The following is a 13,401-nucleotide window of genomic DNA, read 5'->3' on the forward strand; positions in this document are numbered from 1 at the left end:
TTAATATATTCATTGAAACTTGCCAACTAATCTCAGATTATTGTTTTCGAAAACTGTCATTTCCCAAATAAACCTAATTGTGACTATTTAAAGTTTAAACTAATGTGATTTAAGTATTTTAAACACCACAACTTTAAACATTATGTCACAGCATAGACATAACACTTACCTCAGTAATGTAACTTTCATTGGAAAACTTGTAACATTTCATTTGTTTAGTAAAAAGTTATGTATCTAAATGTTGTTCATCTGTGGTTTACACTTGCTGCTGGATGTAATGTCTGGACTGTGGGCTTAAAATGATTGAAAAATCTAAAAAATTATCAAGCAAAAAACAATAAAGGAGAACCTATACATTGTCAAGTGATGTTGTATACCTGACCTGACAACTGTTTTTTGCCAACAGTAAATTTAGTTTGGTGCTCCTGTCAGGATTTCAACACCAAACATATCATGGCAGTGTGCAGAGCTGCTATCTTGTAAACGTTCTGCTAGTTTAGTATCCTTGACATTTGCTGGATTTGTACCTGTCAGAAAAAATGAAGGATGTTGTTCAAGTTTTTAGTTGGTGACACTGCAGCTCTGGATCAACAGATGAACTAATTTGTTTTTATGTGTACTAAAAGTTTGTTGTTTAAATCGCGGTATCCGGTTAATTTGCGCTGCAACAACGTTTGTCAAAAAGTCTCACGTGAAATAAAACAGGACGTTATAAAAAAGTGTCATGGAAATGATTTCTATGGACTTGTTGGAAACCGGCTAAACATGTGGTTGTGTCGTCACAATCAAATTGCAGAAAATTAAATATTTCATAAAGCATTAAGACTGACAATGGTTATATGCCTCTCAAAGCAGGCTGCAAGTAAATACATTTTCGCGTGGGTGAATTAGTGTTTGGAGACAGGTATGTTTATGTATTTGCTATGAGAGAAAACACAAAAAAACTTGGTTTGAATGCTAAGTTTAGTAGTTTCAATTTTCCGAAATAAAATTCAACTCATATTTTCCATCTTTCGACAGCTTCCGACGTATTGTTCGTAACATTACCAATTTTTATTTAAATGGGTCCGAAAATTCGCGTGGAGTTTGCTAAACATCCAGCAGTGTTTTCACCTGGAGAAAAAGTCGAAGGAAAAGTTTTGGTCTCAGCTGACGCTTCATTCAAAGCTCGAGGTAATCTGCCTTTCTGTACAAGACACATTTACTTTAACTTGCTTGATGTCGCAAAACGTGTCATTTCTCTCTGTCTATCTTCAAGCTGTATTAATATCTTGGTGCCAGTGCATATTTTTCCCCTGAGAACTGAGATTTTTGGTTTAATTACAAATTGATAAAAACCTGGTATACGTCTTAAATATGTATTCATCTTTTGAAATACGTTTCAAGCGATCGAAGTTCGATTTCGTGGTAAAGCTCACAACGCTTGGTACGATGGCGGGAGGAAAACGTATTACGAAAAGGAGGAGTATTACGCCGACGAACAGATCACGGTGTGGCCAAGCAGTAAGTTTCGTTGGTAGGAATTTCCAGCGGAAGTTTTCCTGAAAAAAAGACAGTCCTGTTATTCGAATAACTGGCTAATCCGAAATTTAGATTATACGTGCACAAGTGTTTTATTATAATTTTAGGAGCTTGGATTGTTTACCGCACAACATAATTGTACACAACAAAACATGAACTAAGCTTAAATCGTTCCTGCAGATTTATTTCACTGTAGCCTAATATTTATTGGACAATCGTTGTTAAATTTTGTTCAAGAAAAATCGGTATATTTGTGTTTTTAGGTGGACGTTCTTGGGATGGTGACAGTCTTCCCTCGGGTGTAAGCGAATTTCCTTTTACATTTGCCCTTTCCGAAAATTCACCTTGTACTTTTGAAGGTCGGTATCACCTACATGATTGTTTGGTATTTTACAGCAGAATTGCCGTCGCCTTGATTTTTTTTGCTTCTAGTGAGCGGCTGGTTGTTTGCACTAACATACTTAATAAATCAGAAAATTGTTAGTCCTTTAAACTAGTTCTTTTGAACATAGTTATCTGCTGAACTATTTGACTGTCATAATTTAATACTCAACAAAAACCTAAGCTGTTTTTATTTGAGTATTGAGTGACTTGTTAATATCTTTGAGATTTGACTTCAAACAATCATAAACAAATTGAGGTTTTTTTTAAAAAGGATTTTTTTTAAATGCACGAAGCATGAGCTTGGACAAATCGGTTTACATATGTAACTACAATCATTGAATGTTGGAATTAAACACATTGTTAGGTAATCAACCTATGTTGGGTTCTATTTCAGGTTCTGTCGGTTGGGTGCGCTACACCATTTACGCGAAAATCGACATTCCAAGTGGATTAGACAATTCTACTAAAGAACTTTTTACAGTGGTGCCTATGACAGATCTCAATAAAGACCCACAGGCTAAGGTATTGCAAACCAACTCTGAATTTTGGACATTTGAAAACAGCCAACAACAAGCCGAAATGTAAAATTCCCCACACTAGTTAAAAATTACAGTAGTCCTGTGGCAGATGGGATACCGAATCAAATGCCTTCTTGCCACAATATAAATAAGGCTAGAGAAATCTATTTCGCGGGGATTTAATGAGAGGAGCTTTTCCGGGGCGGGCGCTATGCCAAAGTAGATTCACACACACCATTGTTTGCTACGCATGCTTTAAAAGTCTTAACTGCCCTTATATGAAAGTTTATTGATTTGCAGATCATACCGAAAATTTTCGCCGAAAAGAAGCAAGGATATTTTGGAGGGCGCCCCCTGCTGGTTGAAGCTTCCTGTGACAAAGGAGGCTATGTACCTGGTGAAGTCATTAACATCTTTCTCACATTCAAAAACGACAGCGAGTATGATGTCACTGCAGTGAAGGTCAAGTTGGAACAAGTTAGTCCCGGATGTTAAACGGAGTTTGCTGCTTTCTTCTTGACCGTTTTTTGTTTGTTTGTTTTCTGATATTTTTTTTTATTTTTTTTTTCACCCGGTTTACATTACACCATAAACCCCTAATTGGGGAAAACACGTCATAACGATAAGAAGGAGTGTGCCGTGATCGCTGGTCTGCATTGACGCTTAAGGGCTGATCCGAGCTATTCATCTATGTCTTAACTGATAAATAAACTGTTGCTGCCGTGCATAATGTATTAGCAAATAATATGTTACAACGATGTTTTAAGCTCTTGAACTTACGTTTCTAACAATATCGTATTTGCAGAAGTCAAAGTTCTATGGCAAAGCTTGGGGAACCCTCACGTACGTCAGCAAGTCGTCAGCGGCTAAAATTAAAGAACACATCGCAATTAAAGGTACGGGGGATTTTGGGGTTATTTAACATCGGATATGCAAGTTTCGAATTTAACCAAAAACATGTAAAAAAAACTCATTAAACGGTAATGAATTTTGCACTATTGAGCCTAAGTGTATTTTCTCAAGCAGAATCAATTGAATATAGAAAAGCGTATGTTGATAAAAACACTCAAGTTTTAAATGTAAATAAATTATGTTATCTTTTCCTAAAAGTTTTATTTTATGGTTTCCTTGATGTAGTTGATTAGCCCTTAAACAATTAAGGCAAACATTATAAGGCCCGGGTATAAGTATAAGTATCGAGCTGTGTAAGTAATCGCTGGTTTATGTTGTTTAGAAAATGCCACTGGTGAATGGCGGGGAAAGATTTTGATCCCAAGTCTTCCTCCATCCGATCTTCCTGGTTGCAGCATCATTGATCTCAAACACAGACTGCAGGTAATATTGCGACATTTTTGACAGTTGCTAATTAGACACTTTACACAAAAAGTGAAAAAGGTATATCCAATGTTACCATGCTGTTTCTGATATTGTTTTGATCACAAAAAAAAAAACTGCAATAAAAATGTTTTTGGCTGATTTTGGTGCAGCGGTATATCATCAGTTTGCAATATCAGAAAATCCGCCATAAAGGAATTTACATGCCTTAAAAACCGCGTGACGTCACATTATCAAAGACATTAAGTCAAAAAAGTTCAAGTATGCAAGAAGCAAACGATGGCAACGTCGATGATTTTAGACATATTGCCATGACTTATTGTCTTAATGTAAAATCAAATAGAAAAAACTAAGTGTTATTTATTTTAAGATTCGAGTCACGTGCAAAAAGAATGTTGACTTGACTCTGCCGATCCGGATTGGAACTTTTCCGTTGCTACCAGAAGACACTTCTCCTCAGAACTGTGAGTGGGTTTAAACGGTAGAGCTATTAATGTGAGGACTCATGAGTTTAAATCACATAAAAACACTAAATCGCGATAGGGGGCGTAAAAGAACACAGTCATTCCAGCTTCAGGAACTAAGTTTTTAGGGCAGGAACTTGGCCGAATGGTCTGGCGTGTTTGCACGCATTAATGAACTTGCTTGCTTTGATTCAGAGTTATAAATCGGGCCGGGATACCTGGGCCTGGTTCGAGTTCGGGCTTATACGGGCTTAATTCCGGCCAGACTTTACACTCTATGTCAGTATTTTTTTTTGAATAAATTTAACTAGCTAAAGGGCCAGTTGCTTAACCTAAACCTAATGTCAAACAACCTTAAAACGCCAGGTTTACGACCAATTGTCCATTGTGTTTGTTGTCTTGGTCGTTCTTGAGGGTTCGATGTTTCAGCATGTTAATCATACTTTCGGGCCTAAACAGGCAACTCAAAAACGATTCGGGATCGGGCCGGGTTTTGGGCTTAGACTTTCGGGATCGGGCTCAAATTTCCGTCGCGTTTACAATTTTACTTTGATTAAAGTGATTGATATTGGAATAAAACCTTAAAAGCAAAATGAACACCATCTTACTGAAAATAATAATATGCCAGTAAAGCATTATTTATTCTATTTCACAACATCAGATTAAAATTCGGTAAAAACGTTTGTAGATCCTCCGCCTGCTTATGTGGAGAGCGTCTTTGGTTCGGTTGACGCGAAGGAGAAAGACGATGGCGATGCGATGAGCGAATCTGCTTTCACACCTCTCTATGCTTACTATGATTGGAGCGCGAGTCCCTATTCTGCTCTTAGGGAGGAAATGAACAAAGTATCAACAACATACTAAAGACAACAGACACTGTCACGTTTTGGGGGCAATTTCTGTTGCACAATCACCACTGTAAAATTTGTTGAGTCAGTCATACGTGCTAATAACAGTCAATATCATGTTATACCAAACCCCATTTATTTTGTTTGCAAGCCTTTGTAGATGCAGTCGGTTGAATCATCAGTTTTATGCACTTTATTTTTTGTAATCTTTGTTACACTCTATAGTTTCGCGTTTTTTGTTTTGGTGTTTCTTTAATGCAGTCGTGCAGTTACAATTGTTTTTTCTTACTGGTCAAACAAAATTTGCTGTGTGTTGGATGAATTGCGTGATTTTAAAGTCTATATTAAAACATGTCAGAAATAGTGTGATAAATAGACGGGCAGGAATGTGTTTGCTTGTTTTTTTAAACACCAGACAAGGTTTGCATTTATGATTAGTAGTTTATTCGACGTACACATACTTAAAGCTCAATGTTAAAACAAAAATCAACAACAATGAAAAACTGGGTAAATTTGTTTTTGAAAACTATTTTGTGATCGATCATGAAAATTGATCCACAGCTATAAGTTAGTAATGGTCATCTTCATCATCACTATCATCATCATCACTATCATCACCATCATCATCATCATGCTCATCATCATCTTCACCTGGTGAAACAAGTTTGCCTTATGTTAATAGATGAACAATTTGCATTTTGTTTGTTCAGAGAAACTCCAGACACGGATTTGAAAAAAAAATTATTCGAAAAGAGAGAAACACAGCGATTACTGTAGCGTCTGTAGCCTACTGTAGCGTCTGTCATGAGCGCCTTCCTTTTATTATATCTTCCACCAAGTGCGTTAAACGCATTTAGTAAAAGATTTTATTTTCCTAACAACCTTTTAAAGGAGAATCTAATATAAGTAGCCTAGGGTTGAAAAATTGACCTTTTTAACTTTCGTGCCTGAAATGAAACGCTTAAGAAACTCTCGACGAAATCTCAAACCAAACAGATGAAAAAGTGTATAAATCGCCCGAAACTTCAAAGACTAACCAGTTCCTTACCAGTGCAGGCCTGAAGACAATCCATGCATGCAAAAACTCCTTGTTTGGTTTCTTCAGTAGCGGTCACGCAGTCATAACAATCTTCAAGCGCTTCTCCGTAGCAACTGGCCTTATCAACTTTGTCACAAATCGGGCAACTTGTCCCTGCTTCAGCTGCCTCGTTGTCACCTTCTTCCTCTGAATAACATAAGATGAACAAATATTCATAAATGAGATCAGCCCTGAAGCGTTAATGCAGACCAGCGATCACGGCACACTCATATATAAATCAAAGTGACCCATGAGTGGTTGCAGCCATTTCTGGTCACCAAGCATTCTCAATTGCAATAGCAAAGCATAAGGTAGCAATATTTGACGTGCGAAATGTTTTGGAGCTAGACTTGATCATGTATAAGGCCATAAATTGGCTTGGCGTTAGCACCAACAAAATACAGATTATTTTATGAACTGCTTATAAACAGTTTTGTGTTTTTGTTGACAAGTTGTTACAAAATAACGCTGTTTTCACATGGTTATTATCATGTACAATACAATCGTGCATTATAGTCATGCAAGTTAGATATGAAATTACAAAATACTAAACCAACCTCGGCATTCATCTTTCACACAAGTCTTGCATGATTCAGTTTGATTAACGATCAAGTCGTTAGGTGTCACTACCGAGCTGCAGTTGGACGCGTCACCACAGGCGTTCATGCAGTCGTACATTGCTAGCTCTTCAGCAACTGGGTCTGCGCGAAAATACGTTGATTATTTGCTGCATATTAAGGTTTCGAAGTTATAGCCAACAGGTATAAACTTTTATGAAACCATGCTCAGAAGTCAAAACAATAGTGTGTCTGATCGGTAGAGAGTCATGGGGTTTGAATTACGACTTCTTGCTATTAACAATAAAATTGCGGGTCAAATGAGCAACTAAGGTCATTATTGTGTAACGCAACCTTATAATATCTGTGCCTACAAATTTTTAGGCCTTAAAAATACAGACCTATGGTTGGAGTAGGTGGATACGTTTCGGTGCAGTTTTGTTCACAAGCCAAACAATTCGCTTCTCTGGTCCAGAATTCTTCGGGCATGGGTTGGCACGGAGTGCAGATTTCACCGAAGCAAGCGGTGCGATTAAATTGACCATCATCTGTATGGAGAAGAAGAGTCTGGGTTAGGTTTAGGTTGAAATAAAACGTGATCAACCTGAAAAGCTAAAACTGAGTAAAAAATAATGTTATGTAGAAAAAGTAAAGGAAAAATACAAAATTAAAGACATTTCTCTGTAAAAGTTCTACCATTAGTTCGTAAGTATAACTTAGGGGGTAGAAATGTAGCACAGAAAAAACTCAAACAAGGCAAATGAAAAACTTAAAATTAAAAAAAGTGAGTCGAAAAAAAGACATCTTTCTTACCTTTTGAGCAGTTGTTTTTCACACAAGAGAAACAGGACCATCCCTGACCAATCATCATGAAGAAGGCTTCCCAGTCTCCATAGCAACCGTCGGAAGACACACATCGGCCCATACAACGCTCAAGGAGCTCCTCGTTGTCGGGAGGACCTCTTTGTCCCCTTCCATAATTTCCTCCGCGGTGCCTTGATGAGCGACCTCCTCTTCCCGCATCTGGAAGATTTAAATAAAAATCTTGCGTGGTGACCATTCATGAGCAAACTTTTTCACAAGTGAGCCAGATTGTGTCCAGATCCGGGCACCGCAGTGATCCCTAATCATTGATTAACCAAAAAAATAATGTCAGTTGGAGCTGCAGTCATGTTATCTGGCTACTGGATGATAAAACGATTGCCTTTTTTGTGTGATTTCTTCAACTTCTCAAATACTACAGATTATATTTGACACAATTTGCAGGAAGCAGTACGGCCATATTTGCTCCGTAGGCTTACAACGCACTATTATGTTGTGAGCTAGTCGTTGGCAAATTATGTGCCGCGACGCAATTGTTAGAGGGCTGTGCAACACTTTTTTTATTTAGGCTCCCCGTGACTTTGAAGGTTGGTTTCAACACTGGTGTAAACAAAATAAACGTAGAAAAATGGCCTATTACCGTTTACGAAAATATAAATACATGTAAATTAATCATTAACAGCAGTAAACTTCCAACCTAAAAGGGGCCGGGGAACAAGTACCGCTTTATCCTATTCTTCTTGTGCCCTTGTTTTGACGTTTTCGTAAGCAATGACTCAAAAGACGTTTCAGACTAGTTGTAAAACGTCAAAGCTTCTGCCAAGGTTTTAAATGCATTGGATATGTCCCTTTTGCCAGCTGTTGTTTTTTATTGTCTTTTTTTAACTTACAAGATGTTTATGCAGCGTTTTACAAACCTCGGTAGACTCGTAAAGATATAAGAAGGGCGTTAAACACAATAAAAATATTTTTAACATAACAGAAGCGGTAGGAAAACAGCGCAGTAAACGTTACGAATATATTACCTGCATCGGTAAAGAGAAGACACAGGACAATCGAAGCCGTAATCACAAATATTTTCATCTTGTGACTGCGAATCTGCAAAAAAAATAAAATAAGCAAACGAATACCAATTACATATGCAATGCAAGTTGTTACGAATAATGATCACGTCGCTAGAAATGTTGAAAATGGCAAAAGCGACGAAAGCGCATTTAAGTTCAAGTTTTTGAATTACAATACAACAAATTTAAAAAACACAAATGAAAAAAAGAAACTTACCTTTAGTTCTGACAAATTAAGCAGATATTTTGTCTCTTGAGTACGATTTCTTGACTTACCTTGCTGTGAATGATATTTGTGTCTGATCAGAACACCATATATATACGCCCGATATCCAGTGCGTCAGGTTTATTCCGAGAGAAAACGTGATTTTTTGAGTCAGCTATAAAAAGGTGCCAGACCCCGGTCACGTGACTTTGCGGCGGAAGACCAGATTCACACCGGTTGAAGATTAGCCTCAGGCGACACGAACAGACGCATTTCGGGGATAGGCTTAAATGATTGCGATCTCTTAATCTATAGGTAGCCGAGTGGATAAAACTGACGGAAACTAGATTGAGATCTCGACCACGACTTTAGATTCCGAATTTTCTCCTCGAACAAAATCTTTTGGACTGCGACTATTTGCGTAAACAATATGTTTCAGTTTTCGGGTGCAAAACTGACCAGTGCGTGAAACTTAGTGAAAAAATATTCATGACGTCACAGGTAATATGGCGTAGTTTTGGTGACGTCGTAACCTAAACAAACAACTTCAGGGGACAAAAGGTCAAATGTTTTTTTGCCAATTTTTCCTAAGTATTAATTGCTGCTAACAGAAACTAATAAGTTGATTCCGGGGATCATTCCCTATTCTGTTACCATTGTTGCTACGATTTACACATTTCACAAGTATGGAAACGTTTGAGTTAAGACAAAGCCAGTTGGCAGTAATATGAAGAACAAATACCCAATCCTATAAAAATCTATTTGTTCTGTAACTAATATAAAATTTATTTGATTTCATCCAAAAAAAAACGTTTCCAAACTTGTTTACAGAAACTGTATTGGTTTTGTAGGGGAAACTTACGCATTTACATGAGGTCCAACACGCAATATTCACCAGTAAGGAATGAAAATGGTCGGCCCACTTAAAATACACAACTTGGTGGGTATTTTACCACCCACAAAGTACCAGGACGAAACCTGCTTTGGGCATGATATGAAAATAAGTTTCTACGTTCATTTTGAGATTTTACACATCTGTGTGTAGTTTTAGACCATAAGTGGCAGTTCACTGTCAGCTTCCAGACCAATGAGGATGTTTTCTTTCCACGGAAAGTTTGTGTCGTGATTCAGGGTCATGTGAAATGAAATCATATTTAATTTCAATTTGTTGCGCACGAAATGCACGTGATGTTCTGTAACGAATTTTCCAAAATCTTGCAATGATAGCATCAAATTTGTCACTTTCCAAACGTGTTTGATACGATACGATATTTACCTTGATAAAGGCGACCTGCATAAAATGCGATTGCCAGAAGTGCTTTATAAGTTTAATATCATGCCTGGCAGCAACAGCTTATATATAATGTGTTTGATGCGATGCTTGGCTAAACAACGCTCGTTTGCTAAAAAAAGAGCTATGTTCAAGTGGTTATGCCCCGAGTCAATTAATACTTTGGTAGTTCACAATTTCAAAATTGTTTTATATTTTAAAATTGCAATCTCAAGGCCGAAACCTGCACGACTAGAATATTCACATCATATTGTTTGTGTCTTTTTTAACAGGCATTTGCAAAACTTGAAAGTCGTTATTTTGAAGGTTTTCCTAAACGTTTTAACTTTAGTTGTAAAACATTTTTTTACGAACCTAAATCCAAAACCAAAATATACAGTCGTAGTATGCAAAAATGATTCATACATTGCAAAGAAGAAGTTACATTCAATTTCGCTGAAATCGTTGCCATAAACAAACAGTGCTTCGAGTTGAATGTCAAAGATTAGTCAGCTCGAAAGTTTGTTAAATTCGCCATGACTTAAACACTCTTAATTAAATTCAGAAATCGGCCTAACGTTAATTCATCTGTAAACAGCTCAGGGCAATACAACACCCTTGAAACCTTGCGATTTCGGTCGAAAGACTGGTTTGTACACTTAAGGTACATTATAGGTGTTGTGGGAAATTCGATCTTGACGAAGGATGTAACATAAAACCATGAATGTTTGTGAATATAGAAATAATGACCATGTTTAGTTGTGACTTCGTCCACAATTTTTTGTTTGTGTTGTGTTTCCGAAAGGAGGTTAGGTGGCAAAAGTAGTGCATTCAATTGTATCTTTAAATCTTAATTTGGGGCGATATTTCTTTGTGGTTATCGTTTTTGTATGTGTTACTATACCAAACTTCACGTAGCAAAATTTATCGTCAGTTGTTATTATTTCAAGATGTCGCAACCAAGCGCATGAACAGCTTTATATATTCCTTGCGATAAATGACAACATTTTTAGGACGCTTGACCCGATAACCCTTGGTTTTTGGTGTCCTTGCTGTTTTACGTAACTGTTCAATACCGGCAATGAGATGATGTGACAATTAATGCAAATAAACTTGCCTTGACTTGGGTCTCTGTTTTGCTCGTTGTATTGCGTAAAACGAACGGGACTATTTATTGTTCCACTTTTATACGTTACAACTTTCTAGGGCAAATTTACAATCGAAAACACGAGTCTCTTTTGACACAATTACAATGGTTCTCTGTGCGTGTTGACGTGAAACCTGATACAATCTCATCCGTCCCTACGTTACCATAACAGTGATTATGACGTATTACAACGTCACGCCTGTGTTTGGGATGGGTAGTTGTCAAGATTAATGGCTCGTTTGTGATTGAAAGTTCCAACTTGTCAATTGAAGTCAACTTATCGCATTTCTAGCATACCTATACTTCTTTATTGTGGTATTGCTAAAATGTAATAACCGGCATACGGTAAACTGCAAGTGACTCGTTAGCAACCAAAACATATTACCTAGCGCCATGAATTAACCTATACATGAACTCGCTGGCAACTTTATGATGTGGTTGTCGTAACAATGTGTCTGGTTTCTAACATCAATCCATGTATTTGAACGGGATTAACCAGTGGTTTTCATGCTGTGGTGTGTTTTGATAACGTGATTCATTTTGTTTTAGGAGAGCGTTCGTAAAACATCTCGACAGTTCTTGGTGAGCAACAAGACAGTTTCAACACAAATTATCACGGTTGGGGTATTTGTCCTCACCAGTTTGCGACCACTGGGTAGACCATTTTTTTGTTTCAAGTTTTATTGATATAAAGTTTGTTAGCAGTTTTAATAATATAGTTTTTTTTTCTCGTCAAAGAGTTTTAAAACAATTCATTCGTAGAAGGTGCAACATAAATAATAGGTGTGCTTATATTGTTTGTGTTTACACCGGGTCAAACAAACCCAAACCTTACGAAACCACTTTTAGGTTTACTATTTCACGTTTCTCAGATTGGAAGCATACTCGTTCGACTAAGCTTCACGAAATTTCACTCAAACCCAATTTAGTCACAAATAACATAAAACCGGATCGCACTGAAGGCTAAACGGATTAAATGATTTTAAATAACTTCAAAAATCCACATTGTCTTTTATGTTAAACTTTAATGTATTGGTTTCCAAATTGCATAAATCGCTTTTGTTATTACAACTTGCATGGCAAGCTGAAGTGATTTAATTTTAAAAAACAAACATATATAGGCCTACTACATATAAACACTAAAAGCTTAACATAAAAGACAATGCGTTTTTTTTAAACTGTTTAAAATCATTTCACCCGTCTTTTATTAAAAAAAAGTTGGCATAAAAAAGAAACGTTTTAGATCAGGGGTCGGTAACCTTTTTTGCACTGCGGACCGTTTTTAAAACTAAATTTTTTTCGCGGACCGGTCTTCAAAAAACTACAAATATTTCGCAATAAAACCGCTAAAATTAGTTTATTATCCTCCCGATATATGGGTAAAATGTTTTGTAGCATTTAACCTAAAAAATTATACGGCCCGGTAACGAACTCCTCGCGGACCGGCGGTTGCCGACCACTGTTTTAGATTATAATCGTTATATTAAAGAACTATTTAAAGACACTGAAATGGTAGATCACAGTAATTACTCCTTATGACAACCTAGAATAGCCACAAAATGATTTTTTTTTCTTGTTAGGTTTGTAGCCTAAGGGCAAGATTCGTGTGCAGCAAATTGCAGGTAGCTGGGAGTTCAAAACATAAATCATCGACAAAATTATCTGCAAAAATTTTTCTTAAAACATCGGATGAGTCAGACGAAATTACCCGAAAACAACGTGAGGCAAATTTCCGGAAATAAGAAACGGGAAATATCGTCTTGTCCTTTAAATCTGCAATGAGTAATGACTTGCTGTGTATGGAAATTTTCGACCTTCACGTACGAGACGTTTTTTTATCATTAATCAATCAGAAAGTCCAAGTAATTTGCCCCTGACGGAAATAGCCATCAAACTCAACTAAAAATGGATCATAGCCTACATTAATTTAAGGAAACTTGTCAGACAAACTGTAGCTGGTCAATGCATTGGTTTTTTTTGTTTGAAACGTTCCAAGAAAGAATGGTTTTCACTCGGTCATTCGGCCCTGTTTCGAAAAAACAATAAACTTTAGCCAGAAGTACTTTCCCGGTCAAGTAGATACATAACGTTATTAAACGAAATAATCGGAATTAAGGCTAAAAACGGTTTATTTTACAATTGAAGGCCTGTTAATGTGACGAGGTTCTGTTTCAGAGTTAACTAGAAG

At 36.9% G+C, this 13,401-nt stretch overlaps 2 protein-coding genes across 2 annotated transcripts; one reads left to right on the forward strand and one right to left on the reverse strand.

Moving 5' to 3' along the window:
- The first annotated feature begins 992 nt into the window (after positions 1–992).
- On the forward strand, positions 993–5,461 carry LOC145217786 (arrestin domain-containing protein 1-like). Its single transcript, XM_080085131.1, has 9 exons — positions 993–1,173; positions 1,387–1,503; positions 1,785–1,880; positions 2,300–2,427; positions 2,724–2,900; positions 3,229–3,319; positions 3,658–3,758; positions 4,129–4,222; positions 4,911–5,461. Exons 1-9 carry the CDS (start codon positions 1,062–1,064, stop codon positions 5,084–5,086), a joined length of 1,092 nt encoding a protein of 363 aa, XP_079941257.1. The 5' UTR covers positions 993–1,061; the 3' UTR covers positions 5,087–5,461.
- A 30-nt stretch (positions 5,462–5,491) lies between these two features.
- On the reverse strand, positions 5,492–8,960 carry LOC145217792 (uncharacterized). Its single transcript, XM_080085136.1, has 7 exons — positions 8,809–8,960; positions 8,553–8,625; positions 7,519–7,728; positions 7,107–7,253; positions 6,706–6,849; positions 6,119–6,295; positions 5,492–5,721 (listed from the first exon to the last, which is right to left on the reverse strand). The coding sequence occupies exons 2-7, from the start codon at positions 8,608–8,610 to the stop codon at positions 5,639–5,641; spliced, it is 819 nt and encodes a 272-aa protein (XP_079941262.1). The 5' UTR covers positions 8,611–8,625; positions 8,809–8,960; the 3' UTR covers positions 5,492–5,638.
- Between the last annotated feature and the right edge of the window lie 4,441 nt (positions 8,961–13,401).

Source organism: Phallusia mammillata, chromosome 1 (assembly GCF_965637545.1).
Source record: "Phallusia mammillata chromosome 1, kaPhaMamm4.hap1.1, whole genome shotgun sequence".
Lineage (NCBI taxonomy): Eukaryota > Metazoa > Chordata > Ascidiacea > Phlebobranchia > Ascidiidae > Phallusia > Phallusia mammillata.